Source organism: Lolium perenne, chromosome 3 (assembly GCF_019359855.2).
Source record: "Lolium perenne isolate Kyuss_39 chromosome 3, Kyuss_2.0, whole genome shotgun sequence".
Lineage (NCBI taxonomy): Eukaryota > Viridiplantae > Streptophyta > Magnoliopsida > Poales > Poaceae > Lolium > Lolium perenne.
Window position 1 is genome coordinate 190,479,919 of NC_067246.2, and position 21,722 is coordinate 190,501,640.

A 21,722-nucleotide genomic window follows, 5' to 3' on the forward strand; every position below is an offset into this window, starting at 1 on the left:
TGATCCAATCATAGATATTTGACTTTTCTATTACGATGATTTCCACTTCATGCTGAAATTTATTTGAATCCATTCAAATGTTTCAAACTTCTTCCTTATCGAATAAATATATCCAGATATATATACTCAATTCAGTGTTGGAAGTTTTCATGAAGTGGAAAAATCTCCCGCACACAACTATGCCCAGTGAACCATATACATCATCATGTATGTTTCCACTAAGTTAGTTGCCCGTTCAACTCTTGGCCTATGAACGGTATTTTAGTCATTCTCTTTAGAAGAGATTTGCAAGCGTCAAACGATTCAAAAATCGAATGACTCCAAAAAAAATCCATTTGCATGGAGTTCCTTCATGCGTTCCTTTCTAACATGACCTAAATGGCGGTTCCACAAATAAGTGGAATTCACATCATTTGTATTATGGCATTTTAGCATCAGTGTTATGCATGTGTGTTTCACCATAAAGACTTATAAAAACTTATCCATCGTACATAGAATACTGTCAAAATTTGAACAACTCATTGTTTTTATTTAACCAGAACAAAACAACAATTATAAAGTTCTTTATTATAAATCTGAAGGGCTAGGTAGAATGCCAACGACGAACACAATAACACTTTATTTTGTTCCAGACGTGCATTCCTACCATATTCCTTATCAGTCACTTAGGCCATTGTATTCTTGTATTGCGTTATTTTGTATGACACCTCATACCAACCAATATGGTACAAATACCCAAGAATTTCATTGTGTGACCAAACAAAGAATACATTCATAACATGTATATCATCTATATACACCTGAGCTAGACTTTCTAGTCTTTTCTTTCTTTCTGCCAAAAAATCTTTTGTAGTTTCTCTTTTAGCTTTCCTCATTCTCAGAAAACACTTCACCTTCAATAAATTCTAAGTCCATTGGTCAATTACCAATAACCTTGAGGTTCTTACTTTGAAGTTGATCATCACATGACAAGTGTTCCGAATTTCACTATTAGTAACTTTTAATGTGATGAACAATTTTACTCATAATTTTATCTATCAAATCATGACGACTTTCCGAGACCATGTCTGTACATGCTAGGCTCGTAAAGTTAAACCTTAGTATTCGATGTGCAAATCTGGCTTGCACCTGTTGTATGCACACGTAGAATCTATAACACCCGATCATCATGTGATGCTTCGAAACGACGAGTCTTAGCAATGGTGCATACTAAGGATGATCACTTCATGGATATGCGAATATCGTTAGTGCCCAACTAGTTGGAGGATTGGGACGTCTAGCGTCTTCAACCCTTCGTACATTCCCATAAAATTTATGAGTTTATCTAGTTTCACTAGATTATATTCTATCATCTTGCAATAAGGTCTTAGATATCACATATATCTCATACCTCGCTTATTTCTGAAAACAAAATTTCCAGCTCCTTACTTTTCAAACGGATTTGAACTTCAAGTTTCACCGAGACAAGATGATTTTAGGTACTAATTGAAACCATTGTTCTTTGAATCATCAATGTGAGGTTTACTAAAAGTTTGCAATAGGACTTAATCATTTCTTGATTCTTTAACAATACGGTACCAGTCCGTAAAGTTACTTGTCAGACTTAACAATATTTCTATCTCAATTACAAGACTAGCGCATGGTAGAAAACGGATGCCAATTCTACAAATTTAATTCAAAATACTATTCAGACTATGTTCATGATAATTAGTTCATATTTTAATCTAATTACTAATGAACTTCCACTTAATACAACATCCCTCATAGTTGTTTAGTGGCACACGATCCATATCCACTACACCAAAACCGATCATCATGTGAGATGATGTAGCTTCAATGGTGAACATCAACATGTTGATCATATCATCCATATGACTCGTGTTCAACCTTTCGGTTTCCTGTGTTCCGAGGCCATGTCTGTACATGCTAGGCTCGTCAAGCAAACCCAAGTATTTTCGTGTGTGCAACATGGCTTACACCCGTTGTATGTGAACGTAGAATCTATCACATCCGATCATCACGAGATGCTTCAAAACGACGAACTGTAGCAACAGTGCATACATGGGGAGAACACTTTATTATCTTGATATTAATATGAGGGATCATCTTATAATGCTACTGTCGCGATCTAAGCAAGATAAGATGCATAAAGGATTAACATCACATGCAATTCATATGTGATATGATATGGCCCTTTAGTCTTTGCGCATTTAATCTTCATCTCCAAAGCACGGACATGATCTCCATCATCAACGGACATGATCTCCATCATCGTCGGCGTAGCATCAAGGTCCATGGCGCCGTCTTCATGGTTGTTCACCACATGTAGCAACTATTACAACTACTTTGAAATAATACTACTACATGAAATATAAAGACAACCATAAGGCTCCTGCCGGTTGCCACAATACAATAATGATCATCTCATACATATTCATCATTACATCATGGCCATATCACATCACCAAACCCTGCAAAAACAAGTTAGACGCCTCTAATTTGGTTTGCATATTTTACGTGGTTTAGGGTTTTCGAGTAAGATCCAATCTACCTACGAACATGAACCACAACGGTGATACTAATGTTGTCAGTTGAAAGAGTAAATTGAATCTTAACTATGGTGAGAGAGACAGATATCCACAAAGCCACTTATGCAATACAAGTTGCATGTCAAGCGTGGAGCAAGTCTCATGAGACACGGTCATATAAAGTTAGCCCGGGCCGCTTCATCCCACCATCCCACAAGATGCAAAGTACACATAACAAGAGACAACAAAAGTATCAACGCCCACAAAACCATTGTGTTCTACTCGTGCAACCAATCAATACATAGACACGGCTCTGATACCACTGATGGGATTCGTAGCATAGAAAACAAAAAAATTCCTACCGCAGGAACGAATAACAAGCCAAGATCTAATCTAGTAGATGGTAGCAACGAGATGAAGATCATGAGACTAACCCTTGAAGATTCCAAAGCCTACGAGATTAGATCTCGTTGTTGATGTAGTCGATCACTTGCCGCTTTGAAAAGCGCGTAGAAGAGCTTGACGGTGCCACAATCGGGCAGCACCTCCACACTCGGTCACACGTTCATTATTGATGACGACGTCCTTCTCCCCGTTCCAGCGGGCAACGGATGTAGTAGATCCTCCTCAGAATCCCGCCAGCACGACGGCGTGGTGACGGTGGCGGTGGAGATCTTCGGCAGGGCTTCGCCGTAAGCACTGTGGGAGAAATAGGAGGAAGGAGGAGAGGGGCTAGGGTTTGGGCGCAGGGTGGTACTGCGACTTGGGGAGCTAGGGCTGCGACTTGAGGTGCCCTTGGGGTGCCCCTTGGTCCCTTTAAATAGGTTGCCAAGCCCCTTGGGTCGTCCATAAACCTGCCCCCAAGTTTGACTGAGTTCCGATAGGTTTCCGGTTCCGAAAACCTACTCCTACTCGGACTCTTTTGCCAATTTCGAAATTGCATTAAGGAAAGACTTATTTTTCCTTAAGGCAACGTGGTTGCACCTATTATGGAACCCTCCGGACTTTCTTAGACATCCCGGGTCGTCCCGGACACTTCCGGAACCTTCCATAATATTCCGGACTATTCTGGTCCTTCCAAAACCTTCTAGAAGCTCCGGTCAAAACACCGGACTTTTCCCGAACCCCGGAAAATGACTCCCCATATATGAATCTTATTCTCCGGATCATTCCGAACCTCTTCGTGATGTCTTGGATCCCATCCGAGACTCCGACCAACATTCGAGCTCCATTCCATATTCCATATCTACTTAAAACGACGTCAAACCTTAAGTGTGTCACCCTACGGTTCGAGAACTATGCGGACATGATCGAGACTCTTCTCCGATCAATAACTAATAGCGGGACCTGTGGAGATCCATAATAGCTCCCACATATTCAACTATGAATTCGTGATCGAAAGAACCATTTACATAAAATAACAATTTCCTTTGTCTCGCGATATTTTACTTATCCGAAGTTTGATCGTCGGTATCTCCATACCTGGTTCAACCTCGTTACCGATAAGTACTCTTTACTCGTACCGTGATATGATATCCCTTGTGAACCAGTCACATGCTTGCAAGCTAATTGGATGTCATTCCACCGAGAGGACCCAGAGTATATCTATCCGTCATTAGGATGGACAAATCCCACTATTGATACAAGTGCCTCAACCCTATACTTTCCGAACACTTAATGCCACCTTTATAACAACCCATTTAAGCAATAGTGTTTGGTGTCATCAAAGCATCCATCCGGTGTAGGTGATTAACATGATCTCATGGTCGAAGGATTAAGTTACTATGCATATTAAAGCTTGAAGCATAAAGAACTAAATGACTTGATCATATGCTATGCTTACTATGGGTGTATGTCCATCACATCATTCACCTAATGATATGACCTTGTTATTAATAACATCCAATGTTCATGATCAGGAAACCATGATCATCTATTAATCAACAAGCTAGTTTAACAAGAGGCTTACTAGGGACTGCTTTATGTTTACAATACACACAAGTATTAATGTTTCCGGTTAATACAATTATAGCATGGGATGTAAACATTTATCATGAACACTAAGATATAACAATAAACACTTTTATTATTGCCTCTTGGGCATATCTCCAACATACGTCACTGGAGCAGGAGTGGAAGCTGGCGGCCCGGGCCCGATATGGGCTTGCGGGCCCGATCTGGGTCTGACGGGCTGGGATGCTGTGATGGACGTCTCGCCTGGCGTGGGCGACGTCCGTGACTTGCTACCCCAGCTCAAGCCGGAGGAGCGGGAGTGGTGGCTGCAGTTTTTCGTGTCGGTGGGTGTGAAGGCCGCGGTGCCTCGCCGGGATGGAGTTGGAGATGGAGTCTTCACCTAGCCTTCAGCCATGCGGTGGGTGTTTCAGAGTTCTACGGATTTTGCGACTTCATCGACGAGGGGCTGCGACGGCGGTGGTGCGAGGCCTCACGGACGGTATGCCCCAGTTCCGGGGGTTGGGGAGGCTTGCGATGATTCAGACAAAAGTCTAGCTTGGCTCAGTCGGGCCGACGGCGACGGCGCCCCGCGGGTGTCGTTCCCCTCCTCGGAGGCGCCGCCGAGGAGTGTCGGAATCTCCCTAACCTGCTTGGAGCTGGTTGTTGTCTTCGAGCGAAAGCCTCGATTCGTGGATCGGCATGATGGCGACGTCATTGACGTCGTAACTCTGTTGGGAGCATCGGGCATGAAGACACGGCGTAGAGGTTTGTTGTTGCTTTCCTCCGGTGTTCGCGCGGTCCAAGGCTTTCTCCAGGGGCGCTATGCACGCCACTGCTGGCTTGTCCTAGTGGATGTCTTCTCGGGATCTTCCAAGTCCTGCCATCGATCTCCTTCTGATGGTGCGTCGACAAGGAGGTTCCTTTTGGAGCTGTCCTCTTCGGAGATGTCCAGCGTCGGTCGAGACACGGCTCTGTTCCTATCTTAGGACAGGTTTTTTGCGGTGTGGTTGTTTGGTCTGTGGTGTGGTGTGTGGTGTTGGGTTACGCTTGCTGTTCGCAGCGAGTGGTACCGTTCTTGTATTCAAACCTCTACCTTCCATAAAAATTAGGCACGCTCTTGGCGTGTCCCCGCGAAAAAAAAGATGTGCCGGATGCAGACATCATCGTCACCGCCCACATTCGTTATCGACGCCCTCACTTCCCCTCTTATCCCATTCAAAAGAGCAAAGACGGTAATTCCGACGATCCAGCCTATGTGGGCACAACTTAACCAACAAGTCAACAGTCTCAACGTTAACCCTTGCCTTCATGTCAAAAAAAAAAAAACGTTAACCCTTGCCACATACGCGATTTTTGGGCAACGAAAGATGAAACCGGAAACAGCGAATTGAGGGTGCTCATTTCGGACATCGACATTATTTTGTTCTTCAGATTTTGCTCCACCGGGAACAGTGAATTTCCGTGGCTCCGTGCTCCTTTGTTTTTGCCGGTCGGTCAGCACTCAGCAACAGCAAGCAAGATGGGCGACCAGGATTTGAGTTCGAGTACGCTAAACCCCACAAGCACTGGAGCACATTCTTGTCGCGACTAGGCTCAGCGGTTCTCCTCCCCGTCGTCTTGACGGCGCCGAGCCCCGAGCTACCACCGGAGAGCAAGCCCATGGGTTCACCGCCACCATTCCCTTCCGCACCTCCTCCCCAAGAAAACCCCCAACCCACCGACCCCGATCCGCCGGAGCCAGTCCAATCAGATCACACCAAGCCGACCCCGCCGCCGCATCCACGAAATGCCACTGCCACCGCGGCGTCTCCGGAAGCTTACGAATCACCGGCGCCGGTGCCGAAGCCGGAGCCGAAGGACGGAACAGCGCGGCAGGAGGCCCGGCCGTCTTCGCTCTCCGCGCCACCTGCGCTCGAAGCCACGGAACCAGTGGGGCCCACCTCGCCTTTGCCGCCGCCAAAGGTCGAGGCTTGCCCCGAGGCAGCGACCACGGGGGCGTCGCCATCCCCGTCGCCCCAAATATTGGCGCCCTCGGCGGCGGCCGGTACTCCACCGCCGTCGACCCCATCTAGTCCCCCAGGCGCCCTGTCGGATGCGGCCCCCGCTGATTCGGCAGCAATGGTGTCCAAGCCACCACTGAAGAGTGGACAAGAGGGGTTCTTGCCGCAACAGCATCCGCGGCCACCTTGTCCTACCATGCTTCCGGGGTGTGAAAATTCAGAGCGAGCACAGCCGCCTTCTCCTCGCTGTCCCGCCCCGTCTGACATTGCACGCGCCTCGCCTGACACAGCCGAGACCGATGCAATGGCAGTGACTTCGGCTGAGCCTGGTGCATCGTCAGCATGTAAGAGTGAGGCTGAGGAGTCATTTGAACTCCCAATGCCTATGCCGCTTTCTTCCCCAACAGAGGCTGGACCCTGGTCGCCGGAAAAATTCGAATCTTCATGGCCGCCACTACCCTCTCCCAACCTGTCAGTCACAACTACACACTCATTCCCAAATGCATCCATGCCGGAGGAGGCGTCGAATTCACTGACTGTATTGGAAGCTATGGATGCAAGGATAAACACTGCACCTGGCCTTCCTCGGCCATCATTTGGGTCTTTGCAACAGCCACTGCTGAGACCACCTTCTGCCATCACACAAGCTGAGCCCTGCTCGTCAGATATGCCACCTCCTGGGTCTCAGAGTTTGTCAAGGCTGCCGCCACCCAATGAGACCACATATACCTCGTCCCATTTGATTTCCACCAAGGCAGGGACAGTAAAAACTGAGGAAGCGGTTTTGTCAGTGCCAGCATTGGAGGCAATACATGTGGAGACAGACGGTGCACGCAGTTGTCTGCCACCATTGGAGAGCAAGGGGGAGGTGTTATTGAAACTGCCATTGTTGAGATCAACTACTCCAATGACGCAGTCTGAAACTTGTTCACCGAAGATGGCACCTCCCAGGTTTGAGAGTCTTAGATCGTCATGGCAACCGCTATCCACTCCTCTGTGTGGGACTACACATATCATGCAAGAAGCAGCTGCAGCGGAGCCTTTGGCCGTGAAGCTGGAGGAAGAGGCTGGTCCACGACCTGCATTCGAGGAAATGGATGTGGACATGCATGCTGTACATCCCCTGCTGGCACCCTTAGAGAGTGGAATGGAGGGGTCACTGCAAGAGGAACATCCTAGACCCCCTTCTCCCATTGTGCAAGATGTGCCCTGTTCGCCAGATATGGCACCTCTGGGGTTTGAGGATTTTAAGTCACCACAGCTACTGCTACCGTCTCCACTCTTGGCACAGACTGCATACACCTGCAACGATTCAGTCACCAGTGAAGCTGAACAAGTGTCAGAGGAAGCTGCTCAGCCATCGCCTGCACCGGAAGCAATGGATGTGAACATGGAGATATCATTGGAGAGTGGAGCATTGCCACAACAACTGCACGAGCTGCCAACTCCTGAGGAGAAGAGTACTGCTTGTTCACTCGAGATGGTGACTTCAGGGCATGAGAACTTGCAGCTTTTGCCATTGCCTCCTCTTCTTCCTGAAATTCAGACGCCTAAGGTCTTGGCTGATATGGCTGCCACTGAGTCAGTTATAGAGGCATTGGATCAAGTGCATCATCTAGTGCCTCTGCTGGGGGCAATTGAAGAGGGCACATCACTCATTCTGTCACCACCGTTGGAGAGTGGTTCTGAGGGGTTGTTGCCACATCTAGAGCCACAGGTGATTTCTTTGAAGACGCATGCTGTGGACACCAAGCCAGATGTACCTGCCACAAATTATATGGATTTGAAGTCAGAAGAAACAACTCAGCCGCTGCCTGCATTGCAGGCAATGGATACAAACATGGACCGTTCAACTACAGAGCTCCTGCTATCAGGGAATGGAGCAGAGGGGACATCGCCCCAGCGACAGCATCAGCCATCTTCACCAAGTATGCAGGCTGCACCCTGTTCATTGGGCAACTTGGAACTTCTGCCACCACCACCGCCTCCTTTCGTCAGCAAAGGTTACTAATGTTCCATCTATTTGCTGCATTGCATATATATATTACAAAGTTACTATTGTTTGTGCTAGTAATTATTTGCCGTCAATGGAGTTCATGACACAGTTTCATGTCTATTGATGAATAATGTTGGGATCACATGCCCATCTTAGATGCAACACAAAGTTGCTGTACTTTTTTGTGCATAAATGTAGCTTGTTCAGGTGTTTGTCAGGCAATTGGACGTCCTCGCCAGTTTTATGGCGATCTTAATTTCTCACCAGAATCTAGCATGGTACTGATGGAGGACTTATGTAGCCGATAGTATTAACAACTGGACCGTTATAAGTATCACGTCAAAGTACTAAGAATCTAGGACACTGTAACAAGAAGCAATATTTTACTTTCTAGAGTTTTCTTATGCATCATTTCCCTGGAAGGCGCTTTGTGGAATCACATCACACTGTGGAATTATTTCGTTCTACTTTCTCATAGTCATGAACTGTGCACGCACATGGGCTAGCAAATACAAATTGAACGGACTATAGGAGACAATTAGCATAAATACTGTAATGTTCACCAACTATGTTATTTGCTAGCTAATTGGTTTAGCACTGTGCTATATGTAAATGTTCACCCAGCAATGATTTGTGGAGGCAATTAATTAACTTAACTGCACGCTCAAACTATACATCTGACTGAACAAGGTGAACGATGAAGAGCTGGTGAGACAGCATGCATGCATAAAGCTCCTAAGACTTTAGGATCACTGGTTGATGTACATATTGATGTTGTCCATGAGAATTCTCTTTAGGCTGTTTAGAACAAGACAATAGACGACCCTGGAATCTGCTGGCAGTGTTATCAAACCTGGCCTAGGAATATGCGGGCAGTGTTATCAGACCTTGACTAGTTATTGGATATGAGTGCGGCCACATTTTACATATCAGTGGCATAACACATGAATATGAAGTCTATTAAATCATACTGTATGTATTTGAAATGTGACATGGTTGTAGATTTTGGTTACTTTTTTTTGTAACAAATGTTCAATTTTTTTTTGGGTAACAAATGTTCAATATATTAACTTTGTACAGAAATGGGTCAAATGGTATGTGGAAGCTGCCGTGAACTTATTGCTTATCCTCGAGGGGCTGTTCATGTACAGTGTGCTGGCTGTCGGACAATAAACCTTGTATTGGAAGGTACGTACTATTTCTGCTTTGTTCAACAGTTGTCTACTTTTCGTGTTTCCTTTTTATTCATTTTGTTCCTCTGATGTGACTTCTAGGGAGGTAAAACTCCAAAAGTTCCGTTTTCACTCGATTCTGTATTTACCACACAATTCTTATCTGGTTGCTGAACATTATGTCATGTCTCTTTTTTCTGTATAATAGTTTTTAAGTTGCAACTTTACTCTTCTGTCCATCTATCATGGTTTAAACTTTATGAGATGTCATTTATATTTATATCAACACTGGCCCACTTAACAGCAATGTGAGGATTCTGAACTTCTTACAACTCTACTAGGTTTTTATGGCTATCAGCTCAAATTTATGTCAATTTAAAACCTTTTGGAACATGGACACTCTTAATGATATAATCGTGGGGTTATATGTTCTCATTTTTATCCTCCCAAGTGTGTTGAAACATAACATCTTCATATGCTTCCCAACGGTACCTTACGTTATATTTGTCTACTAGCTTTTATGGCTACCAGCTCAAATTTATGTCAATTTAAAAGCTTTTGGAACACGGACACACTTAATGATATAATCGTGGGGTTATATGTTCTCATATTTATCCTCCCAAGTGTGTTGAAACATAACATCTTCATATGCTTCCCAACGGTACCTTACCTTAAATTTCTGTTGCAGCCCATGAAGTTGGTAATGTACGCTGTGGACGATGTGAGATATTGTTGATGTATCCTTTGGGGGCTCCTGCTGTAAAATGTTCTTTGTGCTTTTTCGTCACTGAGATTGGAGTAAGTGAACTTTGACTATGCACATAATTAACTTGGTACATAGCCTTTTTTTGTTGCAATATTTTCGAGCAAGAAAAGATTATATGCCACTGCAAAAAGTAGCACCAATCTGCTATGCATCCAGCTTGTTTGATTTACACAATCCCTATGCATATGATTTGGGAAATGTGCTATATTACCTATGCGGCCCAGAACATATTAATTTCTGGGATGAACAAAATGCGTCATTACACTTACTACTCCATTTTACCAATAGAGACGTCACCATCCATTGAATAGGATCAGAAGTTGTGCTCCTTACGCAATCATATCAATTAATCAATCATGTCAAAACTTCACCCTGAAAACAGTTATGTCAACTTTATTCTCTGTGTCATTGCGATTCATGTTCTGGGCATTACTCACGAAACTCTTGTAAACCTTTCCATGCCAGCTCCTGTAATAAACATGTCACCACCCCCTTTTTTTTATTTCTTTTCGAATAGGGGAACATGCCCTGGCCTCCGCATCGAAACGATGCATACAGCAAACATGTCACCTACCCTGAAACCCAGCCAACATATGAAGCTTTTCTCTTCCCTGCTCTTCTTCTATAATATAACCACTCTGGTTTCTGATAGGTCTGGAGCTTTAGAAATTGTCTTATTTGGTAGCTTCAATTTTGACCGTCTCTGATCATTATTATGATCACACTTTCCTGTCGGTGGTAGGAGTACAGCAATGCCAGTGCACTGAATCTATTCCAATTTCTTTGTTTCAGGAGCGGAATGTTCGGCCTCGGATATCAGTCCAGCAGGCTGCGTCGCCTCACCCACCAGAGCTGGTTAACCAGGGCTAGTAATCAATGTTGGTTCTCTATACCTGGTTGATTCCTGTAATACCAGAAATCCTGAAACGCAGTCTAAACAAGTAAAAGGAAAACTTGAAAATGCTGCTGTGGGTATTCTTGCAGTTTTTTGGCACGGGCATTTTGCTCGTGTGGGGGCGCGGCCTCGGGGCCGGCGTGGTGCGTTGTGTTGTATGGTTTTCGGCCGGTTTTCCTTATAAACTGTCCAAAATCTTTTTGACTTCATCAATCGAAGGTATTGCCGAGTCCAAAAAAAAAAAGATGTACAAAGTTCAAATCCGGCATGTAGCTTGGGGATAAATATGAAAGCTGAAGATAGTGTCCCCGAATCTAGTCTGTGAAAAGATAGTGTTTTGTCATTTTCAGTTGCTTCATAACATGTGAAGGAATCATGCAAACTTTGCTTGAGATTCTTATCTAGGGCACTTATTTCTTGCCTGATTTTTATTTCTCCAAAAAGAGTTGGGTGAAGAACATAGGTACTAATGGAGAGAAAAACCTACAAGGAGACCTAAAAAAGGTGAAAAGGGAACTGTGTAGTATAGTTGGAAGTACATTACATAACATGTTTTTTGTACAAAATACAAATCAATACTAGCTATTTTTAATGCAGGTGCACATAATATTTGAAGTTTGAAACATAGAATCAGCTCTTAAATATGCTTCCTCCGTCCTATCGAAAGGCCTCCAAACTTAGTTAGAGGAAGTTACAATTATTCAAATGTTTTAGACATTTTATTCTCATGTCTAACTTTAAAAGTACGTGTTTTCAAACCTAGGGAGAAGCTCGTAAGTTGCTCTTCTCAATGAGGTTCTACATGCTAAATGTTGAAAACAAACCCTTTTGCTATTGAATGGCTTTGATGCCAAAGGTATTTCGAGACATAGGAATAGGTGGTGCTTCACGAGTCGACCAAAACTATTTTGAAAACATCGGCATTTCAATTTTCTCAGTGTACATGGTTTTCCATAAATCTTACACACGCACTCTAACATTACAACAGTACAAGGATGAATTTCTAGTGGCTTAGCTTCATCATACTTTTGCATGTAATTGGACTCTTAATTTGCTCAAATTCATGGTTGGGCCTTAAACCTTAGGTCCTCTTTGGTTTGGAGAACTTTAGGAATAAAAAATAATATAGGATTAAGATGTCATGTAGTGTAAATTTCTACAGGATTTTAAAACACATGAGTTTCTTAAAAGGTGCCTTTGGATGGTGTGCATAAACAAACACTGGGAATTTTGCAAGAACGAGAAGAGAAACTAGAGAAAGATAGAATGTAAGTGCACTGGGCTTCTCAAAGAAAAAATAAAATGAGATTTGATCTCATGTTGCAATTTCTCCTATAAATGTTGAAAGACTACCCAGCCAACCAGGCCATCTGAGAGGGGCAAACCAATCTGGTCCGTGCGTTTTGCTCTCCTCAGTCCCACTTTTCACCACAGCCGTTCGATGCGTAAAAGATTTCCTCACCTGTTGGTTTTCTTAGATAGTCCATGACTCGTGGACCAGACCTGTGTGGGACCGACAGACAGAGGCAGCAAGGATAGCTTGTTTGGGTCACACTCTTTTCCTACGCGCGTGGGGCACGGTGAAACCCTAGATCGATCAACCACTCCCCCAGCCCAATCGGTTGGCCAACCAAAAGCCTCATCTCTCCCCAATCCCGTGCCGTCTCTCCTCCTCCGACCGCCGTCGTCCCCAACTGCCCCGCGCAACGTCCTCTCCGTCGTCGTCCCCAACTGCCCCGCGCTCGTCCACGTCTGCCTCCAGACCGGCTGCTGTCCTGCTCCCCCGATTCTTGCCGCCTCCTCTCCTCCTCTCCAAGGCGCCGCAGAAGGGATCAGTGGAGGCTGCACGACGCAGTCGATGTGAGCCAGGAGGGAGCGCGGGAGCCGCCGCCACCTCCTGCAGTGAGCTCCGATGGAGGCGGCGACCAGCGGGTGGAGGTGAGGCGGGAGCGGCCGGCGACGGGATCGCGCGGGGCGGATCCACGGCGGCGACTGGAGGCGCCGGGCACGGCCGGAGACGGGCCGGCGCGGGGTGGATCTGCTCCGGCGACGACCGGAGGCGACGGGCTCGCGCGGGGCGGATCCGCGGAGCTACTTCTCTCGTCACCTTCCTCCCACTTCGCTTTTCTTCTCCTCTCACGTATTTGGGTCTCTCCCTCTCACCAGGTGGAGGAAGCCAGCGGCGCGCCGCCTCTCCCCCGGAATGGAGCCGGACGGGGATGGCCGCGGTCGTGGCCGGAGGAGCTGCCATAGGAGAGTGCACTTCTCCAACTCCTTCCTCCACCTCGGATCCAGCCATCGGTGTGAGCTCCGGGCTGAGCGGGCGGTCGACGGTGGTGGACCGCTCAACAGTGGAAAGCCGGCGGTGGACGATGTGACGGTACCAGGCAAGTCCATCCCCTCTCTCTCCTCTCTCTCTTGTGCACTGGCCGGTGGTGACATCACGGAGTGCGGCAAGCGCCCGCGTGTTTGGGCGTGGTGGACGTGCGGCGGGCTGCAACTCGCCAGCTTGCTTCTCGATCCATTCAATACTTCTTTTTCTTGATAGCCACACCACACTGCACATGTTAGTTCATCGCACTTCTTAGTTCCATGCATTTTACAGAATGTAATTAGTGCTGACATAAAATTTAATTAGAGTGGGATTTCTTTCTATTCTTCCCTGTTTGCTTAGTCCCCATGTCACTATAAAATGTATGACATGTCTGAAAAACACACCTATCTATTTGCACCTATGAGTATTCATTTGATTCAGTGAGTATGGCTGCTAATATTTCTTTGTTACAGAATAATTTGATTTTGCATTATAAGTATATAACAACAGATGAGCCCAGGTGCACCTTTAGAATATTATTGACACATACATATCTTAAGTTGTTTTTGGAAAATAATCAGACCTGAGGAATATATGTACTTAAGCAGTTATTTTTTCTGCCACTGGAAATCTGTAGCTGTTGCATTTTTCCAATATGTATTTAATTCTTGAACAACTATTCGAGTGCATATAACTAAGAGCTTGTTTATATTTAATTCTTTAAAAAACATTAGTGGAGTGCAGACATGTTCATCTCCGCTACTTTTGCTTTCTGCAGGTCCTTTCGTGTGCAGAGTCGAGGCTGTAGCAGTGACAATGGTTCTCTCCACAAGTTCCAGAGCCTATGACTCTTTGCATCAATGTGTGTGCTTCTCCGTTCTTGAACCCTGCTTAGTGATTTGATAAATTGGATAGAATATCAGACCATTTGTGAATCCTTATGGTCAATACATGAATTTATTCCTGGATTTATGATAAGTAGCCTTATCTATTTCTGGAATACTACATCAAAATCACATATCTATTGTAGTCTTTCAAATTTCTACAATATTTTTGGTCATATGGGCTTTTGCTTTCAATATGCAGTTGGTCGTGTCAAGGTTGTGGAGCTGCTGTTCGATTAAATGTCTTACTGGTATGTACTCTTCAGTGAAACTTCTCCTCCAGGCATTATATGAGTGTAGGTTCTATATGTAATCATCCACTTCCGGTAAGTAAAACGACTTACATGCATACTTTCGTTTCCGTGTGCTGGACTTTTCTCGCTAAGCATCAATGCGCACCGGCAACCGATGCTAATAAGTGTCCACTAGGGGAATATGATAATACATATGTATTCTAGGTTGGATATTTCTCTTGATTGATTTCTCAGATGTTCTGAGACTATTAAATACTAGGAAAACCCTTGGATAATCAAGCTGTTGTCACTTGACTCATATATTTAGTTACATTTTTAACAGAACTACAGAAGGTCTTAGGTATTGACTTTCTGATGAGAAAGTAGCGATTGGATGGATGAGCACATGCTAGCCAGTGTAGCACTTCTCTGGGCTGGCCGGGGGCGGCGATGGGTGGAGGGCGCGCTTGGGGCGGCGCTGGCCTAGAGGAGGAGATACATCCATGGGACGCTCGGTCCCAGCTCTCCTTCCTCCCTCCCTGCTCCCAATCCTATATATTTTAGATTTATTTGTGCAATTTCTTCTGTGCTACTTTAACACACTGGATCTGGCAAGCACATAGGCTTGCTTCTTGTTTTGTGATGAAAAGTGAGCCTGGTAGTAGTGCAATATTATGCAACTTCTGAATTATTGGTGACTGAGCTATATTTGGCCATGTAGAGACTGCCTTTTCTTGCTGTCGGTTGTTGCCCAAGGCTGTGGAGCTCTGCGCCATTTTTAGGTTTGAGCTCTCTGCAGCTCGTGCTCCTCATCGTCATGGGCAGCGTGCAATCCCTCTCTCACTTTCTCTTTCTGTGCACAGATCGGGACCCACATGAGACAGCGGGGCGCGGTCTGCGTGATGGTGCTGCCTCGTGAGATCCATGTACGGCGGTACTTCTTCTGGTGCGGGGATGTGCAGTGGCTCGGAGACAGATGCTGCAGGCGGCGAACAGAGGAGGGAAGCGTCGGTCACGGTCGGTGAGGTACGGCCCTTTACCTACATTGCGACCCCCTGTGTCCGTTATACACTTCTACTTCTCCCCAATTTGTTATCTTGCATGCTCTGTGATGGCTATTTCTCATTCTTGGACTTGCACAGAGATTGGAGCCAGGTCTCGCTCATGTTCTCTAGATCTACATATATATTTGGATGTGTATTGGATTTTTAATTTATTTTTCTGGTCATATTTTCCATATATGAATATTTAGAGTTCTGATGAATCCATATCTTTGGCAGTAGATGGTATCCCTCTATACTGAAGAAGATTGGATTTTGATGTATCCAAGCAATACTCCTCGCAGGTGGTATCCCTACTTCGATTTTTAGAGTTCGTATTATGCAATTTACCAACTATTTTTAAAATTGTTTACCTCTTTGCCCCTCTTTTACGATGTTGACAAGCTATTGCCTAATGAATACTCCCTCCGTTCCTAGATATAAGGTGTATAGTTTTTGGCACGGAAATTAAGAAACACACATGGAGAGAAAACTACAGAAGGTTTGGGCGGGATTGATCCTGGATAATTGACATCATAAAATAGAGGGGTTTTCAAAAGATAAGAACACACAAGCAAATCTCTTAAATATACCTTATATTTTGGAGACTTTTCTCAAAAAACTATACATTTTATATCTAGGAACGAAGAGAGTATATATTTTTGTAGTGATATCGTATTGTATTCATCTAAGCTGTTGCTTTCACCACATCGTGTGGTGCAGGTTCTACTTGTCTATCTCTGCTCTAAATTATATGCTTTTCGGAAAACATGTAACTGCAGTTGCTCTAGATTTTTTCTGACTACGTATACATAGTGGGTTTAATGATATTTTGGCTAAACAGAAATTAATGGACTATTAATATGTTTGTTAATTGGATAATCCTTTTGTTGCATCTGTATAGTTTTGGTTATTACAAAATAAAGGCAATCCAACTTTCTTTTTAACAGTACATCTTTTCCTGTAGGTATAACTGTATCTTATCAGCTTAAAGTTGTTGCAAGCTAGGTCTGAAAAAATTAATCTTCTGATGGCAGAGTGTATTGAATTATGTTTGAGTTATTAACTCTGAAATTAGTTGTAACGTTGTACTATCATCAGCTCAGTTGGTTTCCATTTTCCATGGTGGCAGGCCGGAAGAGGAGATGCAGGAGAGCGCATGAAGGTGGGTGGCAGCGCGGAGAGTGGTGGCGACGCGAGCGCCGCCTTGAGGAGCTCTTCCACAGACGGCGGGGCTTGATGAGGATGGGTGGCCGAATCGGAGCAGACCGCCATCTCCTTCCTCCTGCATCTTCTCAGGTGAGTTTCTTCTTCTGATTCCTTACTCCGATTTGGTTTCTCTCCCTTTTCCTATATAAGGTTTGGGGTCTAGCCTGTAGCTTCTAACACTGATGGGGGAGAGAGGCCACCGCCTCTGCTGCACGGCTTCGAGCTCTGGCGTTGGCTGTGGAGATCAACAGCGAGAAAGGAGGAGCAGAGCCGCCTCCATCTTCTTTTTCCTTGCTCATAGGATGTCGATGGTGATGACGGCTTGACTTAATTCGCCCGCCAAACTGAGGCGGACCTGCAAGCATGAGCTGTTGCTGCTGATTCGTACGTGATGTACATCCTAGGTGAGCTGCTGCTGCTGATTCGTACGTGATGTAGGTGCTAGGTGCCTAATTCATGGTTATGATGTTGCAGGATGAGTCTGACTCTACATAGACCTGCAAGATATAGTGTCACATGTTCACAGAAAGGGTACACGATGATTAGAATTAAACATGCTTGTTTCAGTTACAACTACATTTTGCCAAAGTTGTGGATTTGTGGTAGTCTCTCCTATGGTCGAATTTTGCAGGTAAAGATTTCTCGCATTTTGTGTGATTTAAACTTGCGGTTGTTATATATGTATTGTTGCTACCGTCTCTTACTTGTCTGATGCACACTTCGTGTTAATATTTTCATTTAAATCTAAGATGCCTAGAATGTTTCTGTTGCTTATCGTATTTCTTCAATGCATCTCAGAATTCTCTTAGTTTCTGTTGGTTGCTAATCGGTTGTAGTATAAAGCTTTCTTGCTGTTAGGTTCTTCTCTTGAAATAGTTGACCGGTACACTGATAGCTAATATATCTATAATAGTATCTAGATTACGCTTTATTCTGCAGCCCAAGGATCCTCGTCTGTCAGTTTCCCGGCTTCCGGTGTTCGCGATGGGCGGGAGTTGGAGGCGGCGCTATGAAGGTTGCAGGCCAACCCTACCGCCTGCACTCGTCACGACATGGTCTGCATGCGGGCGTCTCTCCGCTCCATTGACGTGCTTGTCTGATGCCTCCGGCTCTCGGCCAAGACGATCCAGCCTCCAGGTATCCCCTTAACCACATTGATTTGTTATTAACGGGGGCAGTTGATGATGGCATCCTGCCACTTGAGCATAGTTAAATGATGTCTTACTCATGGATGGGGAGGACAGCAGTCACAGGCTTGCTCGTGGATGGGGAAGACAACAGTCATAGGCTTGCTCATGGATGGGGAGGGACAACAATCACGTGCTTGCTCGTGATGACCTTTTTAAATTTTCAAGTATACGAGATTGATCGAATGTTCATATATTTTATCACACCGTTGGTGTTAATGTGTCTTCTTGCTGAGAAGGTTATACAGGGGTATGAATTTAAGATAGGTAAAGCTAGCGCTTAACGCTCCAGATTTTCTCTTTGGCGTCCATTCATGTTCTTAAAAATACAACTCTATATTTTTTTTCCAGCTAGGAAGGACATTCCAGGTTATGACCAGTTATCGGTCATAAGCCCTTAACTAACGCCTGACCTGTTGAAACTTGGCTATAGACCACCAGAAATCACTTTCTTTTCTGTGTATGTTGGCCGTTTTCAGTGCAGTTATTTGATTCGCTGCCAATGGCTTTTCCTGATCTTTCTTTCTGTTAAATTATGTCTTATGCATATATATGCTATTGATCTTAATATATAATTTCACCTAGCTCAAATTTGTTTATATGACTAGCCTGTCATCGACACTAGGTTTTTACATGACTATGCTTTCATAGTTGGTTATTTTGTGGCATTGGTACTTCCAACTGGCTTTGGTCGCTGCTTTGATTGAGCACACGTTTGATTTCTATGCCTACATGGATCTTGTTGCTTATATAAGGTGTCCTGAAGATGTTTAATCTGCCAAAGGTTGGGTTGTCGTACTCAGTAGAAGGCTTAGCATGTTCGTTTTGTGGCCAAACAATGTAAACCAATTTTACAGAGTTCTAGAGAGTCAAGCATTTACCTTTCTTCGGTTTACTCTACCCTACTGCATTTGTATCATAGCTTTAAAACTTTTCTGCAAATTCACTTGATTTATTTTCGGTCTTCCATTCGGTTAATGGTTTTGCAGTTTGTTATGTAGTTTGGCTCGTAGTTCAAATTTTGGCACCAACTTTTTTTTCTGGTGCTATTACTCTGGATATTTCTTCGACATTCCTGTAAATAATGAAATGTACTTTGCATGAAATACTCCTTATGATCCATAATAGGTATTGCTGAATCACCACAGCTTTGTACAAAATAATCAACACTTAATATGAATCGAAGAGAATAGGTTGTCTGCAAACACATGCTTCCTTAGCACTAGGGTCATGTATAACCGCATGGGCAAAACCTATAGTTAATAGTTTATCGCTTATGCCTTTGCGCCGGGGCGCAATGGGTCATCTGTTAGGTGAATATGGGCTAAAAAACCATCATAAGTATGTTTCTTCATGTACTTCTCGCCAGATAATTTGGATGTTGCACCTGCATTTGAACTTCTTTCTATACAGTATTGTGTACTGATACTAATATGTGTATCCTCTCTCTTTTCTGCCAACTCTTTTTTCGAGGCCAGTTTGGAGGCTAAATTGATTTTGCGCTCAAGCATTGCTAGATGACTTTCTAGGAAGCTGCATTGACAGATGCAAATTTACTAATTTTCGGAATACTCCTGCAGAATGAAAATATAGATTTACTGGAAGCCAAACATGTGAGTATTCTCTTAGCTATGTTTTTTGGTTCTTTTAGTTAACGCTATCTCAACACAAGCTTTGTTTTCTTCTTCTTCTGAATATAAATGAACATCTGTAGGTGCACTGGTGTATAATTTTTTTAAGTTGCAAGTCTGCTCTTTTGTATCATTTCCATAGTAGTTGTGTGCTTCCCTATTTGAAAAGCATCAGGGTTTGCACCAATGATCTGAAAGTGTTTTTGTTCTGGGTACTTGCATATTGAGGAAGAAATTGGTTATTCCTAAATGTGCTATTGTAGATCAAATGTGAGCTCATCCTATTTTATTTCTTCTATCTCACGTGAAGATTCATCACCCATTCACTAACATTCATTCTCTATGTAATTATTTCATTGATCCATTGCTCCCGCCATCCTCTGAACATTTAACTTGCTTTGCTAATAACTATGATTTCCTACATCAGTGCATTTAGCTTGCAATAATATATGCGCCGGTCCAACTCATTGTGGATGTTATTCTGCTATTCAGATATGTGTTATTGGTGCTTGATAATGTACAATTAACTGTGTCAATGTCATGCTTACGTGCACAATGTTTTTTATTGGGTATCAACACAAAACTTGTAGTCCTTTAGGGCTGCTTCCTACTGGTTCTCAACAGAAAAGCTATAGTTCTGATTTTCCAAATGGGGAAAGCCCAACTAGAAGATTTATAGTTTTGTGATGCATTGGCTTTTACTATTGGAAGGAGGATACTCCATGTGGTTTTCCCCATATGTGATTTGTTCATCTATATATGTATTTGACATGTTTAATATATGTAACTTGCGGAAATTTAATGTCCTCTTCTCCTTGGTAGGTCTCTGAGTTGGTTAATGTTGATTTTTCTCATGCACCGCCCATGATTGGAATCAGCGAGTGGTGGCTCAAGCGATACGGGGCGGCGACGAGCATGTGTGACCAGAGCGGACGATGCAGCAGACTGGACATGCGGTAGGAATGGCTGTTAAGACCACGGACGAGCTTTGCTTAGAACCCGGCTGAAAATGTCATTAAGCTAGGACTTGGTAGTTTGGTACAAGGGGGCTGCAGATCTGCAGCTTTGGGCCGATGTCAAAGAAGGTCGTCCATGATGCAGCGTGATAGGAGAATAATCTGTGTTGTATTACTGGGGGCCAAAAGGCCACAATATATAGTACAATGTACAGGTGCAATATGCAAAAGGGCCCCTAACATATGGGCAAAATATAATACACACATATCTACTCTAACACCCCCCCTCAAACTCAGGGTGGATCCACAACACTGAGTTTGGAGAGTAAGAAGTCATGTTGCGCGCGAGTCTGTGCCTTTGTAAAGAAATCCGCCAACTGTAAATCTGAAGGCACATAATGAAGCGCAACAACCTGATCATGCACCTGAGCACGTGTATAAAAGGCATCAACACCAATATGCTTGGTCAGCTCATGCTTGACCGGATCACGTGCAATACTGATAGCACCTGTACTGTCACACAAAAGTGAAGTGGGTGTCGTAACAGAGACCCCAAAATCTGCAAGCAACCACCGTAACCAGGTCACCTCAGCAATCAACGAAGCCATAGCCCGCAGCTCAGCCTCAACACTCGAACGGGAAACCGCTACCTGTTTCTTCGTCTTCCAAGCAACAAGCGAACCACCAAGAAACACACAGTAAGCAGAAAGTGAACGACGATCCGTAGGATCACTCGCCCAAGTAGCATCCGAGTAGCACTGGAGCTGGAGAGAACTGGAACTAGGAAAGAAAAGGCGACGAGTAATCGTGCCACGGAGATAACGGAGGACACGAAGGAGATGACTGTAGTGAACGGTGGTAGGAGCTGAGACAAACTGACTCAGAATATGAACAGGATAAGAGATATCAGACGAGTGACAAGAAGATAAACAAGACTCCCAACAAGATGGCGATAGCG

General features: G+C 44.3%; 1 protein-coding gene and 1 long non-coding RNA gene across 9 annotated transcripts; both read left to right on the forward strand.

Moving 5' to 3' along the window:
* The first annotated feature begins 6,001 nt into the window (after positions 1 to 6,001).
* LOC127339728 (uncharacterized) lies at positions 6,002 to 11,528 on the forward strand. Its single transcript, XM_051365547.2, has 4 exons — positions 6,002 to 8,484; positions 9,558 to 9,665; positions 10,338 to 10,447; positions 11,208 to 11,528. Exons 1-4 carry the CDS (start codon positions 6,141 to 6,143, stop codon positions 11,283 to 11,285), a joined length of 2,640 nt encoding a protein of 879 aa, XP_051221507.2. The 5' UTR covers positions 6,002 to 6,140; the 3' UTR covers positions 11,286 to 11,528.
* Positions 11,529 to 14,399: 2,871 nt separating this feature from the next.
* LOC127342915 (uncharacterized) lies at positions 14,400 to 20,906 on the forward strand. Of its 8 annotated transcripts, XR_007876951.2 has the most exons (12): positions 14,400 to 14,486; positions 14,711 to 14,759; positions 15,463 to 15,523; positions 15,605 to 15,767; positions 16,022 to 16,086; positions 16,914 to 17,080; positions 17,161 to 17,394; positions 17,465 to 17,621; positions 17,930 to 18,127; positions 18,235 to 18,444; positions 19,656 to 19,790; positions 20,631 to 20,906. It is a non-coding gene; the product is annotated as an uncharacterized lncRNA (long non-coding RNA). The 8 variants fall into 8 exon arrangements; XR_011755640.1 differs by having other exon boundaries at positions 17,911 to 18,127; positions 18,235 to 19,790; XR_011755636.1 differs by having other exon boundaries at positions 18,235 to 19,790.
* The last annotated feature ends 816 nt before the right edge of the window (positions 20,907 to 21,722 follow it).

Coding starts and splice junctions, on each gene's coding strand:
- LOC127339728 (XM_051365547.2), top strand. CDS start 6,141: ATGGGTTCACCGCCACCATTCCCTTCCGCACCTCCTCCCCAAGAAAAC. Junction 8,485..9,557: donor GCCTCCTTTCGTCAGCAAAG/GTTACTAATGTT, acceptor AACTTTGTACAG/AAATGGGTCAAATGGTATGT. Junction 9,666..10,337: donor AATAAACCTTGTATTGGAAG/GTACGTACTATT, acceptor TTTCTGTTGCAG/CCCATGAAGTTGGTAATGTA.